The sequence below is a fragment of the Schistocerca cancellata genome, chromosome 2 (genome assembly GCF_023864275.1).
Source record: "Schistocerca cancellata isolate TAMUIC-IGC-003103 chromosome 2, iqSchCanc2.1, whole genome shotgun sequence".
In the NCBI taxonomy this organism is placed as follows: domain Eukaryota; kingdom Metazoa; phylum Arthropoda; class Insecta; order Orthoptera; family Acrididae; genus Schistocerca; species Schistocerca cancellata.
In genome coordinates this window covers 695,040,434-695,060,379 of record NC_064627.1, presented here as the reverse complement: position 1 = coordinate 695,060,379, position 19,946 = coordinate 695,040,434, and the positions used below count along the sequence as shown (strand labels likewise).

The window sequence follows — 19,946 nt, the reverse complement described above, 5'->3', positions numbered from 1 at the left end:
TGGAATGTAATACACCAGTACGGGTCAATACTGGCCATGTAAAAAAGGTCGACGAAGGACTGCACCGCCCCATGCGGATAATATCTCGAACGATAATCTCTATCTTGCCTAGCGGCTCAGTATGCACAGCCTCATTCATCCACCGCACGTACGAGCCGACAATCCTCTTGTCAGAGAGTACGCTAAACTACAAAATAACCGTTTTCTCCCCTATCACGAACTCCCCATAATGAGGAAACAGATTGCTCTCCAGAGCTCCTTTGTGCTTAAAAGCCCGGAAACTAGTTGCTGGCGGTTTTTATATCACCAAAGCGTGGCTAAACCAGAGGTAAGAATCCTTTCCCGTATGTGCCTACCATCTTCTCTGTACCGCGAAAAGCCATAAAGCTTCCTCCTTCACCGGAAAGTATTGTTCATCTCAAAACTACAAGAACAAACCACGGCAGAAATGTGGACTCATTGTAGGATGGTAAAATGCAGCATTACCGAAGTGTCAATGTGGTGCCAACAGACAGACTATCTACCACATTACACCAGAGTGCCCTTTATAGTCATACTCTCCTCAGCGATCCGAGGTCTCCACTATGGCTGAAGAGTCAGTCGAATACATAAAACATCTGACTTATGATTTATGTCTTTTTGTTTTTATATGACCTTTTCTGTCTATCTTATACCTGTGTACGAACATGTGCTAGTTGCTATGCCATATGCTAAATGGTTCGGTGACCGCATTTCGATATAAATATACCTTCAAATGTTTTGCCTACGCACACAGACAGAAGAGGTTTGCAAACAAAGTTATTTTAATAAAAAGCTCATAGCTCCTCCTAGGTTGTATATTATTTCAATAAGATACTTTCCGCACCTCAGTTGAGCAATTACAGCCTATTAGTCAGTCTCAAGTATACATGTACACTGATCGTACATATGCTGCTAGCAGATAGCATATGAAATATAAACAAAAGTAATTATTTTGATTTCAAGCCTCTTGAGGGCTTTTGGTGAATTTATGGCACTTAGCAATTTTGGAGTGTAATATGCCATTATAAGAACCAGTTTCTTGCTAAGAAAGTGACGCATCATGGTGGCATCTAGCGCACAACGTCGTCTCTTAAAATTAACTCAGATTTTTAAGTGACCACGTTGTGCGCTAGGCACCAACATGATGCGTTATTTTCGTATCAAGCACTGGTTCTAATGATGACATATTACATTCGAAAACAGCTAACACATTAACCAAAAGCCATGAAGAGATTTGTGAATAAATAGTATTTTTCATAATAGAACACGTTCTCCAATTTTGCAATGTCAAATATCACTGAAAGTTAAAATGTCGAAACATGTGCGAAATACATCGTCAATTCTGAGCAGATCTAGAGAGACAATAGGGAGTCGTTGTAACTTCATATGCGGAGGAATAAACCAAAACAGTGCCTCTGTGCGAGAACACACAAGGAAAACAATTGTGTATTTTGAAGTAAGATAACAATGGCTGAAAGTAAATATTCTAGGTGATGTGGAGTCTTCAATGAGAAATGCGTCTGACGTAAATGTTCATAAATTGCTTCTGTGCCCTAACGAACAAGTGCCTTCTGGATCAGCAACGGTGGAGCTACCGTCGAGAAAGCACACAGTCGTCTGTATTATATCCATGACGAAGCTTGCCACAGCTTACAGTTCATGATTGGTTGTTGAATATTCAGCATTACTCATTAAAAGAACTTGGAGAAACTCATTATATATATGCTGTAACAGGATTTGGTATCCGAGAAAACTGAACGAAGCAAGGACGACAAAAAAAAGTGTTCTATATTTTGAGAAGTGGTAGTATGGACCAAAACAGGAGAAAAATGCCCAGTAAGCATGCCGTCTAAAGTGCTCACATTAAGAACAATGAATACCTGTTTATCTTAGCTACTGCGAAACACATCTCTTTTGCTGCTAGCTCTTTTCTATTACGAACGACCTACAGAATGCAGTAAACGAATGATGACACATTTTTCCTTCACTATCTGATTATCTGCAATAAACATCTGTTAGTGTTACTTAAACTGTATTCACAGTTCTGAGTAATTGCAGCGCTGCACTAGATCCTACGGAACCAGTTTGTGTTTTGATAATTTTATGAAATGCTTTTATGTTGCAGTTTTATCTTTTCACTTAGCAGCGTAGTGGAGGCCTATTATTCCACACGGGAAATGGCAGACAGATCTTCCGTTGCGGTCTGGCAAATGAAAACAGCTATTCCGAAAGCTATCCAGAAAGCAAACCGTGTGCACTATTACTCATGCGCTAAGTAACTTCAAAAACTGCGGATCGCGACCTCGCATAATCCGTACTCCTGTTGTGAAGGAGCGACTTTCCAACGAGTGGAAAAAGATCCTGGAGCTATAGTGCGTAGAGTTTCAGCATCCATCTGGGTTAGTCATCCCTTACTCTGGGCGATATTACCCCTGAACTCAACAACTGGAGTCAGTGGAGGTGTGTGAGGTAACGGGCGAGTTGTGGCGCCCTGTAAATCCGGTATTTCGAAAGCGTTTCAATATACACTCCTGGAAATGGAAAAAAGAACACATTGACACCGGTTTGTCAGACCCACCATACTTGCTCCGGACACTGCGAGAGGGCTGTACAAGCAATGATCACACGCACGGCACAGCGGACACACCAGGAACCGCGGTGTTGGCCGTCGAATGGCGCTAGCTGCGCAGCATTTGTGCACCGCCGCCGTCAGTGTCAGCCAGTTTGCCGTGGCATACGGAGCTCCATCGCAGTCTTTAACACTGGTAGCATGCCGCGACAGCGTGGACGTGAACCGTATGTGCAGTTGACGGACTTTGAGCGAGGGCGTATAGTGGGCACGCGGGAGGCCGGGTGGACGTACCGCCGAATTGCTCAACACGTGGGGCGTGAGGTCTCCACAGTACATCGGTGTTGTCGCCAGTGGTCGGCGGAAGGTGCATGTGCCCGTCGACCTGGGACCGGACCACAGCGACGCACGGATGCACGCCAAGACCGTAGGATCCTACAGCACTGCCACTTCCCAGCAAATTAGGGACACTGTTGCTCCTGGGGTATCGGCGAGGACCATTCGCAACCGTCTCCATGAAGCTGGGCTACGGTCCCGCACACCGTTAGGCCGTCTTCCGCTCACGCCCCAACATCGTGCAGCCCGCCTCCAGTGGTGTCGCGACAGGCGTGAATGGAGGGACGAATGGAGACGTGTCGTCTTCAGCGATGAGAGTCGCTTCTGCCTTGGTGCCAATGATGGTCGTATGCGTGTTTGACGCCGTGCAGGTGAGCGCCACAATCAGGACTGCATACGACCGAGGCACACAGGGCCAACATCCGGCATCATGGTGTGGGGAGCGATCTCCTACACTGGCCGTACACCACTGGTGATCGTCGAGGGGACACTGAATAGTGCACGGTACATCCAAACCGTCATCGAACCCATCGTTCTACTATTCCTAGACCGGCAAGGGAACTTGCTGTTCCAACAGGACAATGCACGTCCGCATGTATCCCGTGCCACCCAACGTGCTCTAGAAGGTGTAAGTCAACTACCCTGGCCAGCAAGATCTCCGGATCTGTCCCCCATTGAGCATGTTTGGGACTGGATGAAGCGTCGTCTCACGCGGTCTGCACGTCCAGCACGAACGCTGGTCCAACTGAGGCGCCAGGTGGAAATGGCATGGCAAGCCGTTCCACAGGACTACATCCAGCATCTCTACGATCGTCTCCATGGGAGAATAGCAGCCTGCATTGCTGCGAAAGGTGGATATACACTGTACTAGTGCCGACATTGTGCATGCTCTGTTGCCTGTGTCTATGTGGCTGTGGTTCTGTCAGTGTGATCATGTGATGTATCTGACCCCAGGAATGTGTCAATAAAGTTTCCCCTTCCTGGGACAATGAATTCACGGTGTTCTTATTTCAATTTCCAGGAGTGTATTTGTGAGTGTAGTTGGCTTGGAGAGCGCTCTAGCCAATCACAGAGCTCGTTACGAAGAGATACTTATGGAGGTTGGTGAGGAGCATTGTTTCCAGAGAGGACACGTGGCAGTTTGGAACAGGGCGGTGCGAGGCAGAGAGTACGGCACAGGACACAGGAAGTGCTCGACGCGACGGACACGGAGTCGGTGGAGGTCGGACCTGGAGTGTGGAACGGTTTGCGCGTGGTCGCCAGAGATAGAAATATTCCATAGTGCTAACTTGTGCACTTGTGAGATTCCCGTGGCTTCTACAGTGAAGACGTAGAGTGCCTTTAGAAGTGAATATCTCGCGAGCTATGTTGTTTTTCATAACTAATTATGTGCAGTAGGTATCTATTGTTTCCCTGTTATTCAACTTATATTTGATTTATTTGATTTAATTGCTGGACCATCGACACCAATAAGTGTTTTGCAGAAATATATCGCTTTCTCAAAAGTGCTTCTACTATAGTACTCATTATTAAAAAGTCGTTAAGATAGTACCTGCAGATTTTATTTAATTGCATTCTTCCATTTATAAATTTCTGTATTAATTCGCAATTGCCGAGTGATAGCAACCTTCGACCATTCGATTCATGTGTGTATTCATATTGTATACTGTAAACTCAGCAGTATTTGGCTTGTAATGCGGCAACTACGTATCCCAGCCAAAACCTTTAATATTTCAACACTGTATCTGAGGGTATGTAGTTGAGGGCCACTACACCACCACCTCACATCCATTTCATTTCATTTCATTTCATTTCATTTAATGTTTGTGAAAGCCCACAGTCGGGAAACTAGAAATCTTTGGTTTATGTAAGCCTCATACACTGTAATAATATACAGGGTGACTCAAACCTTTGGGTCAAACAAACTGGTGCTAGTGGGTCCAGAACCGACTACTTTGAGATAGGTAGCTGTTTATTGTGTTAGGAACATAACACAGCATACCCCGCATAGCAACAACGTAGCTCATAGTAATTGTTCAAAGCGACTACCATCAGTCTCAATGCATGGATGACAACGGCGTATTCAGCTCTGCCGGACTCTTCCAAAACATCTCTGGTGTCTGTTCTGCCCTGGAACATGCAGCCGGTGATAAACAGCGCACATCCCTGACCACCGAACAAACGTACCGTGCACTACTTAGCTCACAGCACGTGTGTCATGTTACGATCGCATGCATCGCACCGGCGCATTAACCTGTGCTTCACGCACACTGCTACCCCTGGTGTCAGTTGTCCATTGCATCAGACAGCTTCTAATATTTCCATGGTGAGGTGTGTTGTTGTGTACAGCGTATGAGGCACAGCCAGGTTAATCGTCACGAGAGTTGACAGACATGCATTTAATGTACGGTGACGCAGGATATAACGTCCGTAAAGCAGTGCGAATTTACGGAGACCGCATTCCCAACAGGCATTATCCTAATTGGGAGAACTTTATCTTTGTGGATACCATTTTACCAGGTATGAAGTCGTTCACGTCACAGAATGCCGACCAAGGTTCCTGCCAAAAACATGTCAGACATTTGAAGCGCTGGAACTGAATCGTGTCGCCAACCATCCAGCAATAAACACCCTTCAATTTGCATGTAAGACCCACACTTCGAAGGATACAGTTTGGAGAGTACTTGTAGAACAGGTGTTATACCCCTATCATAAAGAACGCATTTGCAAGCACTGGAACCATCGGATTTGGAGCTCCACATTCACTTCTGTCAGGGGATTATCCACCGCAGTACTGTAGTACCGAACTTCGCACAGTTTGTACTGTTCACCCGTGGTGGTCTTTTCACCTGCCATGTCTGGAGAGAGGGCAGTCTCCACGCCACCCACGGCGATGGCCACCAGCAACGATTCTCTGTCAACGTATCGGCGGACATTATCCAAGAACACCTAATAAAACATTATTTGTCGACTCTCCGTTTGACTGGTGCACGTTACTTGCTGCTCCTGCGACCTGTGCTGCCTCAGTTCTTGGAATCTGTACCCCTTGTTGTCTGTGAAAGGACGTGGTTTAAACACGACGGTGCATAAGCCCACTTTGACCACAATGCCCGCGAGCACCTGAAAAACATGTACCCTCATCGTTGAAATAGCCAGCGTGACCCTCGGATCTTACACCTCTGGTCTTTTTCGTCTGGCGTTACGTCCGGTCGTTAGTGTTCGAAACTGTTGTAGAAAAGGATGAAGATCTGCTTGCTGGGCTCCAGGCTGTCTGTATCCTGGTTTAACAGACGCCAGGGATCCTTCAAAAAGTGGGGTAGACTTTCATGCGCCGTTTACCATGTATGCATTGAGACTGATGGTCGTCACTTTGAACAGTTACTGAGCTACGTGATCGTTATGAGGTGTACGCTGTGTATATCCATAACACAATAAATATGCATTTCCCACCACTGGTCCCATATCTCAACATAATCGGTTGTGGACCCACCATCTCATGTCTTAATCTGACCCGAAAGGTTTGAGACACCCTGTACAAACACTGAAGGAAGGCGTAATCAGTGTCTGCCAGCGCGCCCAGCACCAACCAGGAGTTTTTCAGAGAGTGCAAGATTCCCTAAGATGTCAGACAGAAGCATGCTTTAATATGAATGGACACCATACCGGGTACCTCATTTAGTGATGGCTCACAAGTGAAGGTCACAAATAACAGCAAGCAGATTACTTTACAAGTTCCGTTTGGTTTGGTGTGTTCTTCTGTAATAATGTGAGGCGAAGTGTTTGGTGTTTGAAGAGGCACCGTATCGAGATTTGTACCACATGCAGGGAAAGAGGAAAAACATCGTCCTGTATGTCACAATGCGGGTGAAAGTGTGTCTTGAATGACTGTACCGGCCGGTCCTTGAAGAGGATTGTGACGAAAAATAAGAGAACGAAACATGCAAAAGTCACTGGAGAACTGAATGTCGCACTCGCGAACCCTGCTAGCAGCAAAGCAACACGAAGGGAGCCATATCGTGATATTATACGCGAACCATAGTTGGTTATTCTGCATACTACCTAGGGTTATGAAACCATTTTGACTAATCAGATCCGTACCATGGTACATTGCCTTTTCCTCAATGGTGATGCTGAGTTCGAAGACGACAGGGCCCCTGCTCAAACAGCTCACATCATCCAGGACTGATTTTGTGAGCACGTGGATGAATTGTCGTGCCTCCCCTGACCACCACAGTCATCAGGTCTCAATACTGTTGCGCCGTTGTGGTCTACTATGCAGGGAAAGATGCTCTATCACCATCTTCATCATCGTTACCCGAACTTGCCACAATTTTGTAGGAAGAATGGTGTAAGGTTCCCTTGAAAACCATGCACGACCTGTATTTATCCATCTGGAGACGACTGGAAGGCGTTTTGAATGGCGGTCATCTTCTTACTCCGTATTAGGTATTGTGTAGTGTTTTTGGTGCTTCCATATTTTCGTCCATCCCCTATATTTCGCAGTATCGGACATGAACAAGCCCTAATTGCTGTTAATGTAAGCATTTTATAGCCCATTTTTACTGGACATCTTTTTCTTATTTTGGTCCAACTAGAAGGTTTCAAAATACGGAATACTTTTTTAACGCCCTACACACAAAGAGAAGTTTCATAGCAGGTGTCGTCCTCGTTGGATGAAACTGTTCGTAGTGCATAGAAACTTACGAGACATTGGGTCGTACAATACAAGGTAAAATCTCCAATGTCACTCGCACAGTAGAATTTATTCCACTGCAGAGAAAAAGACCCAGGTGAGGCGTGGCCTACCTGCAGGATGCCGCAGACGCGCAGGATGTCCTCCTCGGAGAAGTCAGTCATCTTGAAGAAGCGGCGGACGAACTGCGCGACGGCGACGCGGTCGGCCTCGTACTTGGGCGTGCCGCGGCGGTGCGCGCAGTGCGACTCGAGCGCCCACAGCTTCTGCCAGCGCGCCGGGTCTGCAGCGCGCAGGCGCAGCGCGCGCAGCGCCGTCACGCACTGGTAGGTAGGGTGCTCCTGCCCGAAGCTGCTGATGCTCACCTGCCGGGAGTACAGGCCCAAAACACAATACGACAACAGAAAAAAAAACTAGTTATCTCAATGTTATTGATGCAATCCACAATGCGGGGATTAAACTGGACATAGGTACCTACAGGACCAACCAGATACGTAGCCTCTGTGTTGAGAATGGGGAGTCTCCACCTGCCATGCGGCACAGCTAATTGTGGTACGTAGGCTAACAGGTTCTCTGTTATTTTATACTGACTTGACAAAAGTCGTGGGATACCTCCTAATATTGTGTCCCGCCTCCTTCTGCCCGGCAAGGTGTTCCGCACTGTCACTTGCTACAAAAAGTGCGCGCGTACGGTCTATTCAATCACATATGCGGTTGGATAGAAAGTTTCCTAACGGACAGGGAGCAGTATGTCGTCCTGAACGGGGTAACTTCAGCAGAAACAAGAATAACTTCAGGTGTGCCCCAGGGCAGCGTAATAGGTCCTCTGCTTTTTAAAAAGTAATGTATTGTAGAGTAGCTTCACACCTTTGTAAAAATAAAGCTTTATCAAAATGTCAGCTTGGTTTCCAGAAGGGTTTTTCAAAAAATGGTTCAAAAAAATGGTTCAAATGGCTCTGAGCACTATGGGACTTAACTTCTGTGGTCATCAGTCCCCTAGAACTTAGAACTACTTAAACCTAACTAACCTAAGGACATCACACACATCCATGCCCGAGGCAGGATTCGAACCTACGACCGTAGCAGTCGCGCGGTTCCGGACTGAGCACCTGAACCGCTATACCACCGCGGCCGGCAAGGGTTTTCCAAAGGAAAATGCTATATATACTTTCACTAATGGAAATATTAAATGCTCTAAGTAACCGGAAGTCACCCGTTGGGATTTTTTGTGATCTATCAAAGGCTTTTGTTTGTGTAAATCATGGAATACTTCCAGATAAGCTCAAGTACTGTGGTATGAATGGGACAGTGCTCAAATGGTTTAAATCATACCTAACTGGAAGAGTGCAGAAAGTTGAAATAAACAGTTCACATAATATGCAAAAAACTGGTGATTTCTCAAACTGGGGAACAATCAACAATGGGGTGCCGCAAGGTTCTGTCTTGGGTCCTCTGCTGTTCTTAATATACATTAATGACTTGCCATTCTATATTCACGAAGATGCAAAGCTGGTACTTTTTACCGATGATACAAGTATAGCTATCACACCCGACAGACAAGAATTAACTGGTGAAATTGTAAACGATGTTTTTCAGAAAATCATTAAGTGGTTCTCTGCAAATGGGCTCTCATTAAACGTTGAGAAAACACAGTATATACAGTTCCACACAGTAAATGGAATGACCCCATTAATAAATATAGACTTCAATCAGAAATCGGTTGCTAAGGTAGAATATTCAAAATTCTTGGTGTATGCATTGATGAGGGGTTGAACTGAAAAAAACACACTGAAGATCTGCTGAAACGTTTGAGTTCAGCTACTTATGCTATTAGGGTCATTGCAAATTTTGGCGATATACATCTGAGTAAATTAGCTTACCACGCCTATTTTCATTCTCTGCTTTCGTATGGCATCATATTCTGGGTTAACTCATCATTGAGTAAAAGAGTGTTCATTGCACAAAAGCGTGTAATCAGAATAATTACTGGAGCTCATCCAATATCATCCTGCAGTCACTTATTTAAAGAGCTAGAGATCTTCGCTGTAGCCTCACAATACATATATTCACTTATGAAATTTGTTATTAACAATCCGAACGAATTCAAAAGTAATAGCAGTGTACACGGCTACAACACTAGGAGAAAGGATGATCTTCACTACTCAAGGTTAAATCTAACTTTGGCTCAGAAGGGGGTAAATTCTGCTGCCACAAAAGTATTTGGTCACTTACCTAATAGCATCAAAAGTCTGACAGATAGCGATATAGCATTTAAAAGGAAATTAAAAGAATTTCTTCATGGCAACTCCTTCTACTCATTAGATGAATTTCTGGATATAGTAAGTGGGTAATTTCCCAACCACCACAAAAAAAAAAAAATATATATTGAGTGTCATGTAATATTTTGTCTAATGTAATATCTTGTATAGACACCTTTTATTAACCTGACACGTTCCACATCATTGCGAAGTATCGTATTCATGATCTATGGAACAAGTACTAATCTAATCTAATCTAATCTAATCTACGATTTACGTAAATGATCTGGTTGATGGTATTGACAGCCAGACTGTTTGCCGATGATGCTATAGTCTACAGGAAAGTAGTATCACACGAAAGTTGTGAACAAATCAATGAGGATTTGCAAAAAATAAATGCGTGGTGTAATGACTGGCAGTTATCTGTCAATATTAGTAAGTGTAACCTACTGCGTATAACAAGAAGAAAATCCCCATTAATGTATGAGTACAAAATAAATAAGTCTTTGGAAGCGGTAACATCAGTCAAATATCTGGGTGTGACTATTCAAAATGATCTCAAATGGAATGATCAGATTACACAATCAACGTGTAAGGCGAACTCTAGATTGCGGCTTATTGGTAGAATCCTGAATCGATGCAGTCCTCCAAGAAAGGAAATAGCTTACAATTAGTTCGTCCAGTCTTAGAGTATTATTCGTCTGTATGGGACCCTTACCAGTTGAGTCTCATTAAAAGTGGAGTAGGTCCAAAGAAGAGCGGCAAGATTCGTGACTGGTATATTTAGCCATCGCGAGAGCGTTACAAATCTCATAGAAAGTTTGAAATGGAACACACTTGCAGATAGACGACGCGCTAAAGAGAAAGGGCTGCTCACTAAATTCCCAAATCCCGTGTTCGCCGAGGATGTAGAGCATGTATTATTACCACCAACTTTCAAATCACGTAATGATCATCATTCAAAGATAAGGGAAATTAAAGCTCGTACTGAGGCGTTCAGACAGTCGTTTTTCCCTCGCGTGATCCGCGAGTGGAACAGAGGGCGGGAAATATGACTTTGGCGCGAATTGTGCCCTCCGCCACACACCGCTTGGTGGCTAGCGGAGTATATATGTAGATGTAGACGTAGAAGGTGCGGCAGCTTGGCGTGGTATGGACTCATTAAGTCGTTCGAAGTCCCCTGCAGAAATACTGAGCTATGCTCACAGCCGGCCACAATTGCAGGATTTTATGCACGAACTGACCTCTCGATTATCTCCCATAAATGTTCGAAGAGATTCACGTCATGAGATCTGGGCGGGCAAATCATGAGCTCGAAATGTCCCGAATGTTCTTCAAACCATTCGCCAAAAATTGTGTCCCAATGACATCGCGCCTTGTCAACCATAAAACTTCCATTTTTGTTTGGGAACATGAAGTCCATGAATGGCTGCAAACGGTGTCCAAGTAGTTCAGCTGGACCAGAGGACCCAGTCCATTCCATTTAAACACAGCCACCACCATTACAGAGCCACCACCAGCTTGCACAGTGCCTTGTTGACAACTTGGGTCCGTGGCTTCGCGGAGTCTGCGCCACGCTCGAACGCTACCATCAGCTCCTACCAACTGAAATTGGGACCCATCTGATCAGGCCACTGTTTTGCAGTTGTCTAGCGTCCAGCCAATATGGTCACGAACCCAGGAGAGGCGCCCCAGGCCATGTCGTGCTGTTAGCAAAGGCACTCGCGTCGGTCACTTGTTGCCATAGCCCATTGACGCCAAATTTCGCTGCACTGTCCTAACGAATACACTCGTCGTACGTCCCACACTGATTTATGCGGGTATTTCACGAAGTGTTGCTTTTCTGTTAGCACTGCTAACCCTACGAAGACACCGCAGCTCTCGGTCGTTAAGTGAATGCGTACGTTCTAAATTCGTTTGAATAATCACTACAGCTGTACAATGGAACGTATCTTGCACCAGCATTATTTTTCATTTTTACTAATTCTTACGATGAAATAATTAATCTGATATAGAACCATGTCATAAATATGTACGTAACGTCAAACAATATGAACGCATATTAGATGTAATGGAAAGACAGTGTATACGAGAAATGTTAAAGAAAATCTGTAAAGTTCATTTAGCTTTCTGTAAAACAAAAGATTCGGAAGCGAGGACTTGCTCTTCTTAATACACTTCAGATGTTGCCTAGGAGCCTAAAGGAAGTATACGTGACTGAGCTCTGTAATTTATCTCACTTATTGCATAATGTCATACTGATAGTAAATTTGTCTCCATTGTTTGTAGAAACCTTTCAATAAAGATATTTTAATTTTATTGTATGAGTTTTATGTTGCGGCTGATACGTCAGGAATTGTGCACACATATTTTGAAGTCAGAACGACTGATATCTTTTCGCGTCGTGTCTTTTAAATACTACATTCTTAAGAACCCTAAACTGTATATTCTTTTCTACGAAGTCAAAAGTAATACTTATCACCACTTTTTACTTGGAAGCCAGTTTAACACTTTCACGATTAAAAATTCTGTCAAACAATGATGGTCTACTACAACAGCCACCAGTCCCTAATACATTAAAACAAAGACAATAAGAGATGGCCTACAAAAAACAATGAAATTGGTAAAATACAACAAGATATCTAATTACTTATTGATGCCTGTTATAATAATTACCGCTTCGTACCATCACATTTCTGACGTATTTTTTCCGAGGCAAACCTTTATCCAAGCACTGCATACTTTTTGCTCGCATGCATTGCATACTTTTTGCTCGATTTAATTATTTTTCTAACTTTATTATCTGCGAAGAAAGAAGGGTACGTTACAGGAGCGACAATACCTAATCAAAAGTATCTGAAAACGCCTGTGTAATGCGGAATTCACCACTAAATGTCACGAGAGGCGGACATGCCAGTATAAAACGAAACGTGGAGTACTGTGCTGCCAATAGACAAGCAGTAATAGCAGAATGGTTCAGCTAGGAGAACTCAGTGACATCGAATGTCGACTAGTCGTTGGATGTCACTAGAGTTACAAATCCATCAGTGACATTACAACCCTTATCAGGCTGTCCAAGTCGACTCTTGGTGATGTGGAAATGCGAAGGAACAACAGCAGCTAAACCGATACCAGACCCTAATTTCTGACGGACAGGAACCGTCGAGCAATGCGGAGGATGGTTGTAAAAAGTTACATGAAATCAGGGGAAGGAATCACTCGTGAGGTCCACAGGGTTACCATGAGTCCAACTAGCACAGTTTGCATAGGGAGTTCAAAGGAATGATCTCATAAGCCATACTTCTCTGTAGTCAGTGCTAAGCGATGTTTGAAATGGTGAATGGAAACGGGTGATTTTGAGAGATTAATCATGCTACATGCTATCGCAATCCGATGGCTTGTTTTGGCTTTGGCGAATGCCTCGACGCCATTACCTGCCATCATGTGTAGGGCCATCCGTGAGGAAGGGAAGAGGTGGTCTTACGGTGTTTAGTTGTTTTTCGCAGTTACCTTGCAATCCCCTTGAAGCGCTTATAATAAGGTCAAATACGGTAGGATATGGACAAATGTTACAGAATTATGTACTGCATACACTGGAGGATGATTGTTACTGTTACCATGAAAGTGCACAAAATAATATTTCATCTGCGGCGCAATGGTTTGTGAACAATAGCATTCGTGAAATGGACTGGTTAGTCCAGAGTCTCGGCCTGAACCCAATGGAACACCTTTGGGAGAGGAACGTCGACTTCACTCCAGACACCAGCGTCCAACAACATTACCTTATCTGATTTCGTCTCTTGAGGAAGAATGAGCTGTCAATCTTCCACAGACATTCAGACACATCACTAAAAGTGTCCACAGCAGATTTCGAGCCGCCATAAAGGTTGACAGGTGAACACACTTAATATTAATGCCCGCTAATAGACGACCTTCGGGCTGCACTCAGCCTCGTGATGCCAACTGAGGATCTACTCGACCGAATAGTAGCGGTTCCGGTCACAGAACACCATCATAACGACCGGGAGAGCGGTGTGCTGACCACGTGCCCCTCCTACCCTCATCCTCAGCTGAGGAAGGCATGGCGGTCGAATGGTCCCATGGGCCTCTTGTGGCCTGAAGACGAAGTGCTAATGGGCGACCGGATCCTTCTGATCAGGCAGTGTGCGCACTCTGCGCGCCTGCTTGCTGTATTGCATTATAATGTATCGCATTGTATTGAGTCTAAGGAGGGGACTGTTTGCTGCTCAGTGATTTCTCTCTAGTGTGTCCTTAACACTCGTTTGACAAATGGATGTACCATATCCGGCGCAGGGTTGGACGCAATCTTGAGAGTTTAGGAGCAGATGGGACTCATCCGTGCTGAGAAATTCATTGTCTCACTACTTAAATAACCTTAATATGCCAGCGGAAGGGTCACTTCTCCTTCTGTAGAGGCTGGGGAATTGTCATTCTGCTAGGTACCAGGGCACGAGGGAATTCAGGGAAATAAGTTAAAGAATATGGCAGCCAAGGAAGCTCGCTCTCCTAAATCAGATGGCTCAATGCCAGGAAAGGAACCCTCAGCACAGATATTCGTAAAAGAGGCGTTACCTTGGTTGGTCACGCTTTCGTTGCTCTAGAGTAGGCGGGTCATATTCATTACGCCACGCTAACTTTTCGCGAGAGAAGAGAATTGTTTACCACTTTTTCCATTACTTGTCTCCTCTCAGATTAATTATGAGACGCACATTGAGTTAGCTGACTCATAAAATTTACAACTAACCTTTTTCCTTTAGTAGTGCATCTTCTGAGTCCACGTGGCCCGTAGCCGACTAAATGGTTATCGCTTTGCTTACTTACCAAATAAAAGTTTTGCCTTGAAATATTTTATTTATAGATGATTTCTGTATGAGTAATACTTTGTAAGCTAGCGTGCCAGGCAGACTATTGGAGCTTCTTGCTTTGTTATTTTGTGTGAATTCAGATGCCGTCACTGTGGTCCCATCACGGCCATGTAGCTCGTAAATGATAAGGAATTTGGTATTTCTGCAGCATTCTGCAGAGTAATTCGTCTTTGTAAAATTGAGTCTTCGTAACACCTTTTGTCGTACCAAGTTCTAGTTAATGAGCCCTGATTTAGTACGGTTTTTAACGGAAAAGGAATGCTCTCTCACGCTGCGGAGGAATTTATAATTGGTTGAGGCAGTTTCGATATGATGCCACTTGATTAGCGGTGGGAAAGGGTAACCCTTGCGTCACTGATGCGTGTTTGTGTGTTGGGAACGACTGAACTTTTAAATGTTTGTTTGACTGACTCGCTACCTGTATGTTAAGTTATTCATATTGTTTCTGCTATTGTTTGTACCATTTCTGAATATATCCGCTATAGTTCTTTAAATGTACGCAAACTTCCACCATTAGATCCTATATTCATGAATATTTTGTCCTGGCTTCCATCGTATTCCGTGGGTAATGAACAAGTGTGCAATTATCTAAAGGCAATCTGGGTCTAAGCCCGGACCGTGAGAACAATACCATCATATTCTTCCTTTTCTTTGCCGCGCGGGTTTAGCCGAGCGGTCTCAGGCGCTGCAGTCATGGACTGTACGCCTAGTCCCGGCGGAGGTTCGAGTCCTCCCTCGGGCATGGGTGTGTGTGTGTGTTTGTCCTTAGGATAATTTAGGTTAAGTAGTGTGTAAGCTTAGGGACTGATGACGTTGGCAGTTGAGTCACATAAGATTTCACACACATTTGAACATTTTTTCCTTTTCTTTGATCCAGGTAATATGTAGTGAAACCAATACACACTGTCCAGTCACATTAATGTGACCACGCTGAGTGACCACCTTTTGTCCCGCGAACCGCTGCGCGATGTGCAGTAAGATAGTCGGAGAGGTTCCGGGAGGCTCTGATAGGGATGTGGAGCCATGGCGAATCCAGTCCTGTGACCAGCTGAGGTAGGTTCATCGGCTGTGGAACCATGGCGCGAAGAAGCCGATCAAGGTGGTCCCACAGTTTCTCGACTGGGTTTACATCCGGTGAGTCTGGTGACCAGAGGACTACGATACACTCATTCTGGTGCTCTTCGAACTATGCACGCACGCTGCGAGTTCTGTGAAACGCTGCATTTTCCTTCTAGTAGATGTCTGTGCCGAGGAAAAGCAAACTGCATGTAGGGGTGGATATGGCCCCCAAGCATAGATGCATAATTGTGTTGAACCATTGTGCCTTCAGAAAGGCGCCATCAGACAGGGAATGCCACAAAAACATTCACCAGACGATAATGCTCTTTCCTCCGACCTGGACACTTTGCTTTCAGATACTTTACCCCATACGCGCCAACTGCTGTCTCCCTAACGGAGGATACAACGTAAGTTATCTGAGAAGGCCAGGTGTCGCAACTCAGTGGAGGTCCAGTTCCGGTACTGAAGTGCAAATTCCAGCCTTCGTCGCCAAAGAACAGCAGTCAGCATGGTTGTATGAAGCGGGAACCTGCTGCGAAGGCCCACACGCAGCAACTTTCGCTGAACGATCATTGAGGAGACACTGTTGGTAGCCCCTTGGTTCACCTGAGCGGTCAGTCGCTCAATAGTTGCACATCTATTCGCCTGTCATCAATGGCTCGTGGTTCACCAAAGTTGCCTCCGCGCTGGTTTCGGCTAGCGACATTTTGCCACGCACGGTGTAACCATGATAACACGCGAATAGTTTACAAATATAGCCATTTCAGATACGCTTCCATCCTTGGGCAGAAAGCCAATGATCATGTCCTATTGGACGTCAGATAAATTGTTCTATTTCCGCGTTTAGGGAACGACCGCTCTCTTTACCACGTCTCTCCGACACTAGTGATGCCACCTTCCTCCTGTGAATTGCTCTTGCACTTTGACATCGAACATAGGTGGTGGTGGAAGTAATGCGACTTTATCGTGTATCTTGCACGTTTTCATAACATATCGTGTATGTCCATAGTTCGACCCTTTACGTTAAAATGGATGTTCTGTTTTAAAATTAAGTCACTATTTTGGCAGAAAAGTAAGAAATGTTATTGAGGTTCTCATGTAAGAATTTCAAATAAAGAATCTGCAGATTGAACAACACAAAATCTAAGAATCGACTTGATTAAGGCCAAACTAGTCCTCTGCACGATTACATCTTACAGGATATATCACACCAGCACTTTTCTTTTAGGTTTCTGTTCTGATATAAAGCACACAGTCAGCAACGTTACAGGTGAGTGGTAAATCGTTCTCTAATCCGCCACAGTTCTGTTAGGGTTTTTGAAACGTGGTTAGGTACAGAACTGTGGAAACTACATACATCAAAAAAAGTTTTCCATCACCCCGGTTCCGAGAGTTCTGGAACCTCTACAGAAAATTGGAGTAGCGATCGACATAACCATAATTTGCGCCCTTTTTATTGCTCATGAAAACCACGCATTGCATGTTGTACCACCATACAGCGAGACCTTCAGAGGTGGTGGTCCCACTGCTGAACACATCGGTACCACTAATACCCAGCAGCACGTCCCTTCCATTGATGCATGCCTGCATTCGTCGTGGCATACTATCCACAAGTTCATTAAGAGAGTGTTGGTCCAGATTGTCCCACTCTTCAACGGCGATTCGGCGTAGATCCTTCAGAACGGTTGGCGGGTCACGCCATCCATAAACAGCCCTTTTCAGTCTATCCCATGCATGTTCGATAGGGTTCGTGTCTGGGGAACATACTCGCCACTCTAGTCAAGCGATGTCGAATCTTGTAGGAAATCATTCACAAGATGTGCACGATGTGGGCGCGAATTGTCGTCCATGAAGACGAATGCCTCGCCAATATGCTGTCGTTATGGTTGCACTATCAGTCTGAGGATGGCATTCACGTATCGTACAGCTGTTACAGTGCCTTCCATGACCAAGAGCGGCGTACGACGGTCCCACATTATGCCACCCCAAAACAGCAGGAAACCTCCACCTTGATGCACTCGCTGGACAATGTATCTACGGCGTTCAGCCTGACCGGGTTGCCTCCAAACACGTCTCCGATGATTGTCTGGTTGAAGGCATATGCGACACTCATCAGTGAAGAGAACGTGATGCCAATGCTGAGCGGTCCATTCGGCATGTTGTTGGGCCCATCTGTACCGCGCTGTGTCGTGTCGTGGCTGCTGAGACGGACCTCGCCATGGACGTCGGGAGTGAAGTTGCGCATCATGCAGCCTATTGCGCACAGTTTGAGTCGTACCACGACATCTAGCGGCTGCACGAAAAGCATTATTCAACATGGTAGCATTGCTGTCAGGATTCCTCCGAGCCAAAGTCCGTAGGTAGCGTCATCCACTGTAATAGGAGCCATTGGGCAGCCTGAGCAAGGAATGTCATCGGCAGTTCCTGTGTCTCTGTATCTCCTCCATGTCCGAACAACATCGCTTTGGTTCACTCCGAGACGCCTGGACACTTCTCTTGTTAGAGCCCTTCCTGGTACAAAGTAATAATGCGGACGCGATCGAACTGTGATTTTGACCGTCTAGGCATGGTTGAACAGCCGGCCGAAGTGGCCGTGCGGTTAAAGGCGCTGCAGCCTCGAACCGCAAGACCGCTGCAGTCGCAGGTTCGAATCCTGCCTCGGGCATGGATGTTTGTGATGTCCTTAGGTTAGTTAGGTTTAACTAGTTCTAAGTTCTAGGGGACTAATGACCTCAGCAGTTGAGTCCCATAGTGCTCAGAGCCATGGTTGAACTACTGACAACACGAGCCGTGTACCTCCTTCCTGGTGGAATGAGTGGAATTGATTGACTATCTGACCCCCTCCGTCTAAAAGGCACTGCTCATTCATGGTTGTTTACATCTTTGGGCGGGTTTCGTAACATCTCTGAGCAGTCAAAGGGACTGTGTTTCTGATACAATATCCAGAGTCAACGTCTATCTTCAGGAGTTGTGGGAACAAGGGGGGTGTGTGTATATTTATGTAGTCAGAATCGTTATTCGGTGCGTGTTTTTGGTTAACGAATAGTAAAGTAATTCCGTTAAGAGTCACGGTTTTCTGTTTTGTGCATTTTAGCACGTCGTACTGATTGAAGTTTTGGTGGATGCAATATTTTTTTGTTGTACAAAAAAAATTCCTTTTTAGTAACATGCAGTATTAATCTTGATAGGATTCAGTTGAATGTTGAAGGAATTTAAATAATTTAAATGACCAATATGAGTCACATTCAGTTTTATAAAATAATATCTAATTTTCAAGTTCGCCTCACTCACTGACGGATAGGGTATTGTCCAACGTCGCTTCATTTTCTGCTCCGGCGGCAGGACCATCCAGTGTGTAGTTCTTGTGGCACAGAAATTTCAGAGCACCACATTTTAGTTGTATTTTTTTTATTTTCACATAAGACGGAAAAAGTTAGTTTGCCAACTGATCTGTCGCCCGTTTTAGCAGGAAATGAGAGGGTATTCTGGCTTGCTCCCTGTTATCAATGTGGCTGGCTCATCCTCGTTTTTGTAAGTGATTACATTCTAGTGAGTTGCTCTTTTACCCTTTATCCTAGCCGGCCGGCGTGGCCGAGCTGTTCTAGACGCTACAGTCTGGAACCGCGCGATCGCTACGGTCGCAGGTTCGAATCCTGCTTCGGGCATGGATGTGTGTGCTGTCCTTAGGTTAGTTAGGTTTAATTAGTTCTAAGTTCTAGGGGACTGATGACCTCAGAAGTTAAGTCCCATAGTGCTCAGAGCCATTTGAACCATTTTGAACCTTTATCCTATCGTTCAATTAGAATATTGATACCGTATTTTGTCTTCATGATACGTGGGTAATTGTGTCTGGAAGTGGGAGATATTGTTAAGTCCATGACATTATATGTCATACATTTTTAGATTTTACTGTTTTACCTTATTTGCCTTGGACTACTTTAGCAATGGCGCTAATAAACCAGTTGTTGAAGGCCCAATTGCAAAAACACAAGTAAACACGCACACTCACACACACACACACACACACACACACATACACACTCGCGCGCACTCACAAAAACCCACGCCCGCCCACGCACATGCACGCAGACAAAAACACGTGTGCGAAGAAGAATAAGTTTGAC

General features: G+C 44.9%; 1 protein-coding gene across 1 annotated transcript in view; it reads right to left on the bottom strand.

Annotated features, from left to right (window-relative positions):
* Positions 1-19,946, bottom strand: part of LOC126162468 (SET domain-containing protein SmydA-8-like) — a 264,899-nt gene that overhangs the window by 101,730 nt on the left and 143,223 nt on the right. Inside the window, exon 4 of the mRNA XM_049918999.1 lies at positions 7,733-7,984. Coding sequence (XP_049774956.1) covers positions 7,733-7,984 — 252 coding nt within the window. The remainder of the gene's footprint in view (positions 1-7,732; positions 7,985-19,946) is intronic.